Source organism: Vicugna pacos, chromosome 13 (genome assembly GCF_048564905.1).
Source record: "Vicugna pacos chromosome 13, VicPac4, whole genome shotgun sequence".
Lineage (NCBI taxonomy): Eukaryota > Metazoa > Chordata > Mammalia > Artiodactyla > Camelidae > Vicugna > Vicugna pacos.
In genome coordinates, this window is record NC_132999.1 from 29,088,935 (window position 1) to 29,104,580 (window position 15,646).

At 39.5% G+C, this 15,646-nt stretch overlaps 1 protein-coding gene across 1 annotated transcript in view; it reads right to left on the reverse strand.

Annotated features, from left to right (window-relative positions):
- Window positions 1–3,379: 3,379 nt before the first annotated feature.
- Window positions 3,380–15,646, reverse strand: part of SCP2 (sterol carrier protein 2) — a 97,542-nt gene continuing 85,275 nt past the window's right edge. Inside the window, exons 14-16 of the mRNA XM_015236165.3 lie at window positions 15,419–15,548; window positions 7,361–7,440; window positions 3,380–4,407 (exon numbers count right to left, since the gene is read on the reverse strand). Coding sequence (XP_015091651.1) covers window positions 4,312–4,407; window positions 7,361–7,440; window positions 15,419–15,548 — 306 coding nt within the window. The 3' untranslated portion in view covers window positions 3,380–4,311. The remainder of the gene's footprint in view (window positions 4,408–7,360; window positions 7,441–15,418; window positions 15,549–15,646) is intronic.

The following is a 15,646-nucleotide window of genomic DNA, read 5'->3' on the forward strand; positions in this document are numbered from 1 at the left end:
GGAGACAGAAACAAATTATCACAAAGGAATGATTACATAGTTCTATTTGTGGCAAACAGGGACACCTTCCTGAAAGCTAAGGCATGAAAAGGATGAAAAGGAATTTGCAAAGTGGATAAGGTGGGGGGCTGCAGGGGGAGAATGGTGAGGGTGGGCACAGAGAACAGCATGTGCAAGATGACCTAATTTAGAACTAAAAGTATTAGCTAATGTGCTTGCTCTGTATTAATCACTTGGAAACTGAACATATCACTACCAAATAGAACTTTTCTGTTCTTATTATTCATAGCTCTTTATGACACCAATTCCAGTCTAGCATTGAAATTGATTTTGTAGGAATCACCAGTGACTTCCATGCTGCCAAATTTAATCCAATAGACACTTTTCAGACATCTTAATTGACTTCACAGCAGCATAGGACACAGCTGACCATTCCCACTTTTTGGCCATATTCTTTTCTCAGGAAATTTCCCTCCACCTCTCTAGTCCCTTTTCCTCATCTCCCTGCCAGATCCTCCTCCCCCACCTGATCTCTAAAAGCTGAAGTTCCTCAAGGCTTCAAGAAGTTCTCAAGAAGAACTTCCCTTCTTCCCTCCCCAGGTGATACCATCCATTCTTACAGCTTTAAATACCATCCATGTGCCCATGACTTCCACATGTGCATCTCCAAGCTGACCTCACCCCTGAGCTCCAGTCTTGTAAATCCAACTGCCTCCTTGATATCTCACCTGGAAATCTTTCAGGAATCACAAAATCAACACGTTCAAAAGTGGAGCTTATGTTCCGTGACTGTGCATACACCTGCACTGTCCAACTTGGTAGCCACCCACCAACTGTGACTATTGAGTAGTAAAAATGTGGCTAGAGCAATTTAGGTGGAATGGAAAATACATCCAAGATCCTGAAGACTTAGTATGAGAAGAAACAATGTAAAATATCTCATTCATAATTTTTATATTGATTATACATTGAGATGGTATTATTTTGGATCTACTGAGTTAGATAAAATATATTATTCAAGTTAATTTCACCTATCTCTTTTTTACTTTTCTTAATGTTATAAAATATAAAATCACATGTTTATATTATATTTCTGTTGGATAGCACTGGTGTTAGAAACAAAATAAAATATTCTAGAAGTTAAAAAAAAGAGGGGTTTAAATTATTTCAACCACTCTCCCTAAAACCTGCTGTTCCCTCATCATTCCAGTCAAGACCCACCCACCTGGCCAGTCACCATCTTCTTGCACCTGGACATCCATTCCCTAGCCCTTTGCTCCCAGTACATTCTCCACTCAGCAGCAACTTGGACAGTTTAAATTATTTCATTCCCCTGCTTACAGTCCTTCTGTGATGGTCATCAGTTCCTTCACAAATATTCCAACTCCATTCTCTTCCCCGGTACATGGTAAGACTGTCAAGTTAGGTGGGGCACATGACTTTCTTTGGACAATGAGATGGGAGCAGAAGTGATACATATCACTTTTGGGTGGAAACTTTAAGAGCCAACACATATTTCACGTTTTTGTCTTCCTCTGCCATGACAATCACAATGCTCCAGACAGTAACTGCTCCATTAGCCTGGGTTCTAGACTTAGGATATGATGGTGAAGCAGATATACAGCATGAGTGAGAAAGGAACATATGTAAAGTTACACCTTCAACAGCTCCTGACCGCAAGAAGAATGAAACACAAACGCCTTACCACAATGAACAAATTCCAATCCAACTGGCTCCTGTGTATCTTTCCAACCTCATCTTGGGCCTGTCCTTTCAGGTCACCATATTCCACTCACACTGGCCATCTTACAATTTCTAGAACAAACCAGGCATCTTTCTACCCTTTGTTGCATGGTTCTTTGCATGGTTCACTCCTCAACCCGCAGATCTCAACTTAAATATTACCTCCTCAGAGATGTCTCCCTTAACTAGTTTATCAAAGGAGGCCCCTCACTGTGACTCCCCATCACCACACCCTGACCATCTCCTGCATGGCACATCAGTGTGTAATAATTATTCACCTCTTTGACTGACTGTCTCTCCCACTAGACTGTAAGCACCATTAGGGGAGGAGTTCTCTGCTATCTCCAGTGCCTAGCATTGTACCCTCAATACGGTATCCTATATATAGTAGGCACTCAAGAAATACTTGTTCAATGAATGAACAAATGAAAAAAGACTCCAAAAGTGGGATGTAAAAAAACCACTACAGACATCATACCACATATCACAGAGACAAAAGGTGGGGATAGTAAGGGAACTCACATTTATAGTAAGGGAACTAAGAATGACTGTGACGTACACCTAACACTAATTTAGGTACTTTACATATGTTATATCTCTAGATTCTCAATAATCCTAGGAGGTCAATATTAATATCCCCGCATTCTAGATCAGGCAACTGAGACTCAATCTGCTCTAGCAGCAAAACCAGTAAAAGCAACTGTTTCAACCCAGACCTGTTAACCTCTTTCCTCCAAACCATGCTTCTCTAGAAGTTAAACTGCTACTATATTTTATCATTAAGTACTTTTCTGTTATACATATAAGTTGCACTTATATATGAATACATTTCTACTCCAAGAAGCAGTTTTTGTTTTTCTTTTTTCTTTTGTTTGTTTTTTCAGGTTCATCCTAAAGCCTATAACAGATATCTCCTATTATCTGGGACAAGTGAACGCAGAATAATGCAGCAAATCCAAACTACAAATCAATCAGACATTGTGTTGGAACTTTTTTCTTGAAGTCTTTTTTCGTCTCAGAGTAAGAAGCCACTATGATTAGGAAGTAGGTCTGTGTTCTGAATTCATTTTATGGGACTTAAGATCAATTTACACTGGCTTAATGTACCAAAATAATGTTCTGCTGGTCACAGAACATGCAAAACTAAATGGTCTAAGCAGATTGGGTCCACAGCCCTGACTTCATTAGCACAGGGTCCAAACATCTAAGCAAACAAATGAAACTACCTAGCTTTTACCCCAACCACCTCTGGGTGAACTAAACGTGTTAACAGCAGGCTGGTGGGGCCCGGATGACTACCAAACAGTTCTGCTGGGCTCTGAGGAGACTCACAGGAGTGGTCAGAGCAGAAGGGGCTCTTAATCTTAAATGCCTTCTATTAAGAGTTTAGCAAACAGGCCCAAGCAAGCAGTTACTTCCTTGCCTAAGAGAAGCAAGACTCCTGGCTCCTGGTCAAGTGCTCTTCCCACTGCAACACAGTACCCTTCCTAATCAAGAGCCTAGTGATCAATATTGCCAAAGTAACCAGTAGACAGTAGCCTAGAAACGCAGATTGTAAACCCCCAATGTTTCTCTTACTCGCCATCATTTAGAAATCCCTGGACAAATAGAATATACACAATAAAAACAAAGCAGATGAGGAAGAGCTATTTTAATTTTCTATTAAACATTCTTCCAAAAACATTATTTTACCCCATTCTTACTGAGTTATTAGAAATAACATTTGCACTAGAAAAACTGGGAAGACAAATGTGGATAGTTAAACTAAATATATGAAAAAGGAAAATTAAAAACAAGGGAAGGAGAGCTTTACAAATTTAATTAAATGAATATGAGATTATAATCTGAAAACTGTGCATCTCAAAGCAAACATTTTTTCAATTATTTTTAACAACAGTGTTTTTGATTCTAATACAGTGATTTTTTTTCAAGAATGAAGACCATTTAAAAAATATTTTTATTTTAAAAATAGGCCTGTGTTCAGCTATAGATTTTTTTTCTCCCAAGCTCTGATCATATTTCTTTGATTTGGGAAGAAAATATCATTTTGATGGCAAGAAATGCAAAATTTTAGTTTTTTAAAATCCCAGTACAGAATTTTAAAAATTATCAATGGAAAATAGATTAAGATCATTAAGTGCACAACACTAATTATTGGACAGCTACTTGTATTCTGCTTCTTCCCTAGTTCTCCCAAGGAAAACTTAAACTGAACCTTCAGCAGAATAATCCTCAAATATACTTTATAAGCAAAATGAGAGCTTTCGTTTACATAGTTTTTGGATTTTGCTGTTCCTAATTTTATTTTAAAACTCAATTTTATTCCAAACCATAATTACCATATTAACTTTGTAATGCACAGTTGTATGCAATTCAGCAAAGCAGTAGTGTACCATCAGGTTCTATTCACCCAGAGCTTAGGGAAAACAAGACTGATCATACCCATTTAAAAACAAATCTCATGCTATTTGCCAATGTGCAGTTTCAATCTAAGTTCTGACAATGAAATATATGGATATATATCTATATATCTCATCCTGATTTTCAAAGGTGAGCAAAGGTAGTTCTTCACAGCTTAGCTTTGCCTGGTTGAAGCTGAAGATTTTGTAACTTCATAGCCAGACCCATGTTGCCAGTGATTTTCAATTTGCCTTGAAAGAAGGCCTGTGAGTAAGAAGAAAGAAAATGTATTATTGGGTGGTTTTTGTTTTGAGATTGCTGTTATTCCTAGACTATCCAGCTCTGAGAGGATTTATTTATCCAGGTCTCTTAAACATTCTTTAAAATACGAAAGTTGGCTTTCTGGAATAGATTTAGAAACAGACTCCTCAAAAGGATGAACTTAGTGGGGAGGGTAGAGCTCAAGCAGTAGAGTGCATGCCTAGCATGCACGAAGCTCTAGGTTCAATCCCCAATACCTCATCTAAAAACAAATAAACCTGATTACCTACATTCCCTGCCAAAATAAAATAATTAAATAATATAGTAATAAATAAATAAATTTTTTTTAAAGGATGAACTTGTAAAAAGCCATTCTTTACATAGAGCAGTCAAAAGGTACATCTTTCCCAAAGATCTTCTCTTAGAAACTGAGTCTGCCTTTAGCTGCCTTCCTCAAAGGTGGTACATTTTCCAAGTATCAGGCAAAGTGGGTTCATACTAGATTGATTTTGTTTAAAAATATTACATGTGGGTCAGGAATATGAACTGAAAACTTCAGTAGTCTGCTAACAGGGAGAAAAAGTACATGCATAACACAGAAACTCTTGGGATTCAATACCATGTGGGTGAAATGTCACCATCTCTTTTTCCTTTTTTGGTCTACATGATAAAGATCCATTCCCTACAGAGGGAGGTCAGGCAGCCTACTCAGACTGAGGTGCCTGTGTTAATCTTTGGCTCGAAAAGAACAATCAAACCGATCCCAAGTACAGAGCCACAATTTGTTCCATTTAACAACTGCCTGAGATTAGGTCACATGATATTTGCTAAATTTATCATGTAACAAAATCCCAGGAAAACTTTAAAGAAATAGCAAAATTGGGAACATAGCATGATTTCCCTGCTATGATCTCAGTCTTTTAACTCGATCTTAAAATAAGGAAAAGCTAGAGCAGTTTCTGGTAGTCTTATCTTACTAACAAGCACATGAAGAAGTGAGGAGCTCTTCTGCCCCATCCACAGGAACGCACAGAGCTCTGTTTTCTTTACACCTTCTGGTAAGGGTGACTAATTCCTTTTTTTTTTTTCCCTCCTCTGTCTGGACAAACTAAGTATTTCCTTTCTATATGGCACATAGCCTTCTGTCTGATGACTTAAAGGTCAGGTGTCTCAGAACACAATATATTTAACATACGTCCTTGAAAAATATGGACCAGTAGTACCTAGAAAAAAAACTCACCATCTTTTCCTTTTTTTAATTAAAAGGGGAAATGACTTTTTATTTAATAATTATTATAGAGAAAGACGAATCTTTATCCTTTAGAGAATTCAAAACATAAGAATCATTTTAATCTGGCCCTTAAGGTGTTCTTCATGTGTGCTTTCTGCTGGAGAGCATATTGCTTTGTTTCAACTGCAGCCAAACACTGAAATTATAATTTCCACTGCATTTAATGGTTTCCAGTCAAATCCTCTACCAAGCATAAGGGAAGGCCATTAGCACATTAACAGAAAGGTTTCCCATTTTTATCTTTAATTCCTTTGGGTGTTAACAGGTGTTCAGGAAAAGTAAGCTGCCATTTCATTCTCCAAAACGGGTGGTGAACAGATAAACTGAGAGCATGAGGGTAGCTGAATGTGAAGTCTGACTACCCTGCCAAGGAAGCGCACAGTGGAATGAGCAGCAGTGCGTGAGAAGGAGGATGTCGGCCAGCTCCAAGATTGGTGGCCTCTGCTCTGTCCAGATTTCTGGAGAGGGCGCAGTGGGTGGAAATATCAGTGTCAATGATGTGTATTCAGTTGAAATGTCACAGATGCAAGTCTCTCAGCTGAAATAGGTTTAGTTGCTTAGAAAAAGCATTTTTAAAAAAAGGGAATACAAATCGAAGTCAGATTTAGTTGTTTCATCCAATCTTTTGAATTACAAGGGCATCACAGAAAGAAGACCTAAAACAAATCAGGCTGAGGCAACAACAACAACAAAAGGTTACAATGGAAAGAAGAATCTTAGTTTCCTTTGTGTTTTCTATGGCTAGTGGAAAGCTCAGTATATCATGTCTGTTCAACACTGTGCAACTACAGAGTACATGAAGACCCCTGACAATCTGGGGGCCCAGAAAAATCTATATAAGGCATAAATACACTTTAGACAAATACCAATTAATTCAGCAACTGCGAAAACCTAAAAACACCAGGCATCATGCTAAGCTCTGGAGACACGAAGACTAACAAGATGTGGTTTGTTTCCTTGAGATAGTCACAATCCAATGCAGAGATAGGCACATTATGACTAATATAATGAGACCAGTGCTAAGCTAACAGTCCAGTGTGTGGCCCAGAAGAGGGACTGACTACAGCTCCCCTACTATGTGACAGGAAGTCTTTGGACATAATATCTTAGCTCATTTTGAAAGACAAAGAGTTTGTCAAGGAAGGACAGTTCAGGCAAAAAGAGCATGGACAAAGATATGAGATGTAAAAGGTCATGCCTCTGTTCATACCCATCCCTCCTTCTACGTGAATTGCTCCTACACACCATCTATGCACTGCTAACTTGTAATCCCCCCAGCACTCAGTGCAAGTATCACTTCCTCTGCGAAGCCTTCTCTAATGGCCCAGGAAGGCATGGCTGCTCCTTCCCCCACCCTCCCTGACCACAGGCCAGGCAGGGTGCCTGGATATTTGGCTGCTACAGATCTGTCACATACCAAACTGTGGATGCCCTGATCATGAGAACTACTTCTTATTCTTCTGGACATTTCCAGCAGACAGGGCAGAGCTGGTACATGGTCAGCCCCACAACTGTTTGTCATTTGTTAAGTGAACATTCTGGGGAACACTGAGTTTTGTGGCTTTGACCACTCAGCACTTTATGGGATGAGGCTGAGGTAGGTGATGAAGTGGGACAGGCTAAAAGCCCCAGCTGATGGAAGGATATAAGCACCATCATACTTACCGACTGAGGATTCATTTTACCAGTCATCAAAGCCAGTAAGTCCGAGTCAGCCATTGTGATTGTGCAGTCAGCCTTCTTATCTAAAAGAGAAGGAAGGGAAAGAGGTGAGTGCTCAGTTTTATGCATATATTTTAGTCAAAAGCCACTGACTGCAGCAGAATCACAGGCAGTATTAGTGCGGGACAATGGGCACTCACGTACACTTCAATGGCAGTCTGGTAAAATGTGGCACAGATCACAAGCAACCTTGGTATTTAACAAGAAGGAATTTATTACATTAGCCAAGGTATATTCATAGAATGGGATATAATGCAGACATTAGATGATGTGGATCTACATTTTACTGACCTGAAAAGATATTCATGTTATATCATGTTCATGATACTGTTATTTATATAAGCCAGTTACAGAGCAAACGGTAAGCATGGACCCATTTTTTGCTGAAAAGCAGATATTCAATTATACATGCATAGAAAAAAATCTGTAAACTCAGACACCAATATATTAACAGCAGTTATTGCGACGCACAGACTCGAAGGTGACCCCTGTGATCCCTGTCTTCTGGTGTCCATGACTATATAACCCCCTACCCTCAAGTGTGGGCAGGACCTGTGACTTACTTCTAGCCTAAAGAATGTGGCAAAAGTGATGGGATGTCATTCCTGTGTTCTGTTACATATATCAGACTCTGTCTTGCTGACTGACTCACTCTTACTCTCCTGCTGGCCTTGAATAAGATAGCTGCTTTCCTGTGAACTACATACGGCACATGAAGAGGGCGACCTGGCAGAGTACTGGCCTTTAGGAGCTGAGGGCAGACTCTAGTCTATAACCAGTGAAAAATTAAAGCTATCATTCTCATAGCTGCAAGGAAATTAATTGTGCCAGCAACATGAGTTAGCTTAGACATAAACCCTGCCCCAGTCAAGTCTCCAGGTGAGAACCCAGCCCTGGCCACACCTTGATTTCAGCCTGTGAGACCCTATGCAGAGGACCCAGCTAAGTTGTCCTCAGTCAACTTATGATGGAAACTGTGAGATAATAAATGTGTGTGTTGTTTAAGCATTAAGTTTGTGGTAATTTGTTATGTGGTAATAGATGATGAATACTTATCTAGACAGGGATTAAAAAGCTTTTTCTGTAAAGGATCAGACACTAAATTATTTTAGGCTTTGCGGGCCACGAGGTCTCTACTGCAAGTACTCAGCTCTGCACTTGTAGCACACAGCAGCCACAGATAACACATAAACAAATGAATGTAGCTGTGCTCCAATAAAACTATTTTCAAAATAGGCAGCAGATCGAAAGGCAGAAGATATCTGAAACTCACATATCCAACAAAGAACTTGTATGCAGAAAATATAAGAAACTCCTATCACTCAATTAGAAAAGGTTAGATAATCTGATATAAAAATGGGCAAACAGCATAAACAGGCACATACCAAAGATCTTCAAATGGCCAAAAAAAAAAAAAGGCCCATGAAACAATGTTCAACTTCATGAGTTACCAAGAAAATGCAAATTAGAAGTATGGATGAGATACTACAACATACCTACTAGAATGAATAGCTTTAAAAAAAAAGACAACACCCAGCGCTGGTGAGGATGAGGAGCAAAGGAAAGGTCAATACCATGCTGGAGGGACTGTAAAATGGTACAGCCACTTTAGAAAACAGTCTGGAAGTTTCTTAAAAAGCTAAACATACACATGTCATACAAGCCAGCAACCCCACTCTTAGGTGTTTACCCAAGAGAAATGAAAACATAAATCCACACAAAAATTTGTATGTGAATGTTCATAGAGGCTTTATTCAAATTGTCAAAAGCTGGGAAAAAACCAAATATGCACCAACTGATGGACAGATAAACTACTCAGAAGCAAAAAGGAACAAACTACTGATGATACGTGCAACAACATGAAGGAACCTCAGTGAAAGAAGCAGACTCAAAAAGCTGCCTACTGTATGACTCCACTTGCAGTTTAAGACATTCTGGAAAAAGAGAAACTACAGAGACAGAAATCAGATTAGTGGTTGCCAGGGCCTGAGGGTAAGAGAAGGGGACTGACTACAAAAGGACATGAGGACATTTTGGGGAAATATTTTATATCTTGATTTTTGGTAGTCGTTATGTAGCTGTATGCATTTATCTAAATTTACAGAATTGCACATCTATAAAAGGTAGATTTTACTGTATGTAAATTATACCTCAATGAACTTGACATTAAAAAAACTGATATTACCAAGTACTGTCAAAAATGTAGAGCAAATAAAACTCTCCTATAATGTGAAAGAGAATGTAAAATGGTTTATCAAAAAACTGGCTATACTGAACCTCAGGAATTAGCATTTCTACTCCTGGTTATATGCCAAATGGAAGCAATAAGCACATATGTCCACTGAAAGACACATGTGAGAATGTTCATAACAGCTCTATTCATAAGGCCCCCAAATGGAAATACTGCAAAGATGCAACAACCATCAAACAAATAAATAATTCCTGGAGCATTCACATAGTCAAAATGAAATACTGCTACATGCAACCATATAATGAACCTTACAATGCTGAGCAAAGGGAGCCACACCTAAATGAGTAAATATTGTATGGTTCCATCTATATGAATTTCTGAAATAAATAAAATCAATCTATGGTGACAGAATTCGGACTAGTGGTTCCTTTCGGGAGTGGACAGTGATGGGAGGTGGTATGAGGGAGGTGTCTAGCAACACCTCTGGTGCTGGCAACATTCTGCATCTTAATCTGGGAGATGTATTCATTTGTTAACATGTATCAAGCTGTGTGTTTCAGATTTATGCCCTTCATTACAGGTTGGACTTCAGAAAATTTTTACATGTAACCAAACAAAAAAACCAGGCGGTGGGATGGATTTGGGCCCCAGGCCATAATTTGTCAATCCCTAATGTAGACAGTGGGATTATAGACAAGTAACTTTTTCATTTTGTTTCTCTATCTTTTGATTTTTTCTGCACTTGGTATATATTACTTACATAATACAAAGTTTTAAAAATGTTAAATTTTAATAGTATAATCTAATTATAATGAAAAAAAAAAGGCCATACAACAAAGACTCTAATGTCTCATTGCTAAATCAGTCATGTCTACCTTGGACAAACGAGATATTTCAAGCGCAAAGGGAAAAATTCACAAGAAATCAAAATTTTCAGCAGTCGTTATTTTAGGTAATCAACACAATAGTACTCTAATAGTATTACTACTACTAATAGTAATAACATCAAATTACAGCCCAATAGTCAATCAAATAATCTGTGCCTTAATAAAAATGATAGGGGTTGCTATGGTCTGAATGTTTCTATCTCCCTAAAACTCATATATGTTGAAATCCTAATGCCTGATGTGATGGTATTGGGAGGGGTGAGGGCTTTGGGAGGTCATGAGGGTGGAGCCCTTATGAACTGGATTACTGTTTTATGAAAGAGCCTCCAGAGGAACCGCCAGCCCCTTCCACCATGTGAGCTCACAGCGAGAAGGCATTGGCTAAGAACTAGGAAGAGGGCCCTCACCAAATACGACCATGCTAAAGCTTTGTTCTTGGACTTCCACCCACCAGAACAACAGGAAATAAATTTCTGTTGTTTATAAGCCACCCAGGCTGTGTAGTGTGTTCAATATGGCAGCCCAAATGGGCTAAGATAAGGATAAACTATTAAAGCACAGCATGCCCATATTATTAAACAACTAAAAAAAGAAAATTTGAAGTTTTCATTACATGTCTTAGCACTCAGGGACAGCGCCTAAAAAGACTGTGGTTCAATGGCCATTCCATCTTTGCCTCTAACAAAATTCTCTCTTACTAGTTGAAAAAAGGTCTGAAATCTTAAAAATTAAGTTATTTACAATCTAGAAAATCCACTTCTCTTGTAGATATATATAACATCAAAGAGCAGGGAGAAAAAAGGCTGGCAAATTGAGATACTTGGACTTGATTTATAGTTGGACTAGATCCTAATATTCCAAGGAAGGACTCCTGGTCAATAAAAAGTTGATTTTAGAAAGTACAGTCTGCTGTTGCTGCTGTTACTGTATCAGCATTTACTGAGCTCTCACTATGCTGATTACTTCACATGGACTCATTTGATCTTTATAATAATTCTATGAGGCTCAGAGAAGTCAAACAACTTGCTGAAGGTCACACAGCTAATAAGTGGCTGAGCGAGGTGTGAAAGCAGATTCCTGCTCCCTAAATTCATACTCCCATCTCCTGAGCTCCTGTTATAGGAAGGGTACAAACATTCAGCAGCTCAGTTTTAACTGGGCTTTCACCAATTCATCAGCATCTGATGAATCCCAGATGCCTTCTCAGCTCTCCAAGTCCTTTTGAGAAGTCATAGACAAGCCTGATGTGTTAAAGCAAAACTAATGTTTAATATATGGGCTGGGGAGGAACAATGATTTACCGAGCACTTACCACACCAGGTGCTTTACATACCTTATCTCATTTAACCTCCACAACATGTCCATTGATAGACATTATTCTCACCATTTTCTAGGTGAAACAGTTGGACTCAGGGAAGCTATACACCTAGCAAGTGACAGAGCCAAGGTTTGAACCCAGGTTTGGGTGTCTGCAAAGGCTATGCTCTTTTTACTGTATTTTGGGGATTGGAGACTCTGAGGCTTTCTGCATCATGTTACCCACAAAGGGGCAGGGTTGAGAACTCCAATAGGTGCTGAGAGGGCAGAATAAAGGAATGTAAGAATAATATCATGGTAAATTAATCAAACTTGGTTTCCTGGAGATATGCTATGTGAGTAGTTTCAAAAGCGGGTGGGTGTGAGTAGAATTCATGGAGAGGCACCCAGGCAGCAAGAAAAGATTATGGAAAAATGCACAAAATTGAAAAGCTCTTGATAAAATCATCTGTATCATTACCAAACTCCTAGAATATAAGCAAATGAACTACATTTAAGTAAATCTTACTTTGTTAACAGAAAGTAAAACTCTCAACAGTATGGACATGCCAAAAAGAATGAGCAATTCTCTTAAAGATGCCAGTTCAAACTAGGACAGGTTATTAGTACTTTAACATAGCTGATCTCTAACAAATGGTCATTTGTTGGCTGATGTAAATGGAGCTGGCAATTCCTCATGGTAGCTTTTACTGGTAAGTCCATATTTCAGCGCTACTCCAGGCTGCCAACATGTATCAATTTCAGCAGAAATTCAGGGTAAAATCCCTTCAGGTCTGGGATGGGGCACCTAGTGCTGGGAGAGCTCAATGCCAGAGTCCATGTGCAGAGAACAAGGCTTTTCTGAAATTATGGAATACATTTCCATAAGCATATTATCTTTCATAACACAAATAACAAAACAGGAAAGATTTCCTTTAAAAATGACCTTAGTGACTGTCTGGGCATATCAATACAATCCTGAAGTTACTATTAATCTTCAGTCACAAAAAAAAAAAAAAGGCATTATGTCCCCAAAGTTCTTTTTATTTCGAAAAGCTAGAGTCCAGATGAAGCATTTAGTTTTCTTCCTACATCACATTGGATGGCAGCTCATAGAATGTAAACGTAGTTATTTTTCTGCCCACTCATTTAAGAAAAAAATGCTGCCCACACCAAATGCCCTTACTACTCTTCAGATTTTCCTTCATTAATCTCTAGTTGATTTCTTATTCAGCAGTGCATATAACACTGCTCTTAGCATTTTCTCCTTTCTCCAGGCTCTAAACTATTCCAGAAGTTCTGCCAGCCTCCTCTCTACCTCAAAATGTCCCTGAGTATTTCTCTACCCTCTCTGAGAAAGAGCATCCATCCCTCCTCACTGAAACTATCCTCCTTCCACCTGTGCTCCTGACGTCACCCTCTCCTCCAAGACCTCCCTCAATAACGAACCCTACCATCTCCGACAGACCTCCTTCTCCTTCACAGTTTCTAGGTCCCATCAACTTCACCCTAAATATCCCTGGCGACTACCATGTAGCAACACCCTTTATTTCTCCTCACTGCCAACGCTCAGGCTATCCTTTTTGCTTACTTAGATAGTAGTACCATCCATCTTCCTAACTGTTCTCTCTGCCTCTGATTTCTTCCCTTCTAATTAATTCATCAGGTCTAATGCACCAGCTTCATCCTCTAAAACACAGCTTTGACTTTCACTTTTCTACTTAGAATGCTTTAATGGATTGATTATATATCAAATCACTTTCAAAGTTCATAGGGTAGCCCTCTAAAAAGGTAGTTCCCATCCATCATCCTTCTTAATCACACCAGGCTCTATCCAACAAGAGAAACGTAACATACAGTATAGCTACCACTGGCTGAATGCTTATTAAGCATCATTCATTCATCTGCTGTTCATTTTTCACTTATTTATTTTACTGAAGGCCTTCCATGTATCAGGTACTATTCCAAGCAGTGTGAATGCAGCAGTGAACCTAAGGGGCAAAAGTTCTGCCTTTATGCAGCTTTCAACTCAAGTGGGGGATGGACAACAAGCAAATAAATAAGATATGGTATATGACATGCCTGTAAGTGCTATAAAGAAAAATAAGGTGGGAAAGGGGTTTAGGGAATGGTAATGGGTGTGATTTAAAAGTGTGGTGGGGAAAGGCTCACTGAGAAAGGTAGCATTTGGGCAAAAATCCTAAGGAAGTGAGAAAACAAGCCATGAGGATATCTGAGGGATGGCGATTCCAGGCAGTGGAAAACCCCTGAACTAGGAACACCCTGTATTCAAGCAATAGCTCAGAAGCCAGTGTGAGCGGAGCAAAGTGAGGGAGAATATAGTAAGACAGAGAAAACTAGGCCCAGAGTGTGTGGTGCCACTGTACGGACTCTGCCTTTTACTCTGGGTGAGCTGAAAGCCACTGGATGCTTTTGAGCAGAGAAGGGTCACAACCTGACTTAAGTTTTAAAATGATCACTCCAGCTGGTGTGTGTGGAGAACCTGCAGGGCAAGGTTAGAAACAGGGAGAACAGGCAAAAAAAAAAAATGGTGGAGGCTTAGACCGAGGTGGTAGCAGTAGAGGACAGAATTCACTGATGGATTAGACTGTGGAGTATGAGAAAAAGAGGAGCCAATGATGACTTCAAGGGTTGTGGACTGAGGAATCGGTAAGACAGAGGAGCAGTTTACTCAGACAGAGAAGACAGTGGGAGGAGAACATGATTAAACGGGAGTGGGAGGAAAACCAGGAGTTCGGTTTCATACATGCTAGCTTTGAGATACCTATTAAGTATCCAAGTAAATTTGTCAGTTAAACAGCTGGATATACACCTTGGAGTTCAATGTCTGACTCCATGCTGACCGTATCTGGGAGTCATCAGTGTAGAGATGGTTTTAAAAGCATGAAACTAGAAGAGAGCCCAGGCAGTGAATAGTAGATAGAGCCAAGACTTAGAGCACTCCAGCATTTGGAAATTTAGAGATGAGGAAAAGACAGGAAGAGAGGCCAAGAAGAAACAGCCAGTAGGTAAGAAGAAAGCCTGGAAGAGTAATATTATCTTGAGGGCTGGGAATTAACCACTGAATTTAGCAACATGGTGGTCACTGGTGACCTTGACAAGAACAGTTCTGGGATAGTGATGAGGACTAAAGTTGACTGGAGTGGGTGCAAAATAGTGACTGGGATGAGATAGTGGAGACAGTGAGTATAGACAGGTCTTCTGAGGACACGTAACCATTCACTGAACCATGTCCTTTACAGGTTAATTAGGAGATAACTCTCTTAATCCTCACATCAACTCTACGAAATAGGTAACATTTATCATTCCCATTTACAAATGGGAAAAAAAAAAAAACCCTGAAGCTCAGAAAAGTTAAATAATTCACTCAGTGGAGGAATCTGCGATTGGCAAGACCAGCAGCCCAAACCCAGATTTGTCAAATTCCAAAATCTAAGCCTGGTGAGGAAGCAGCTGTGACCTATTTCTGTTTCCATGGATTCACCAGTTCTTTAACAAGGTCCTATACCTCTAAAGCCAGCCCTCTCAGGGAACACCGAAGCAGACCCCCATTTTCCTTTGTGCACCTGTCAGCGCTTCTCTAGACGAAGTCATCACTGCACTGACCTGAGTTAGGGAGCACTGATCCTTTGCCGTTCTTCACATCCACCACCCAGGTGGCTTCTTTACCCTCAGGGCCATCTTTCACCTTGAAGGCAAAAATACCACCAATTTTCTTCACAAACTGCTCCCCTTCCTGGAAAGAAAAATGATAGGTTATATTAAGTCCATTTCCCTGGCTCTTCCCCCAAACTAAATGTTTAAATAGATACATGACGTGAGCAGCTGGGCCAG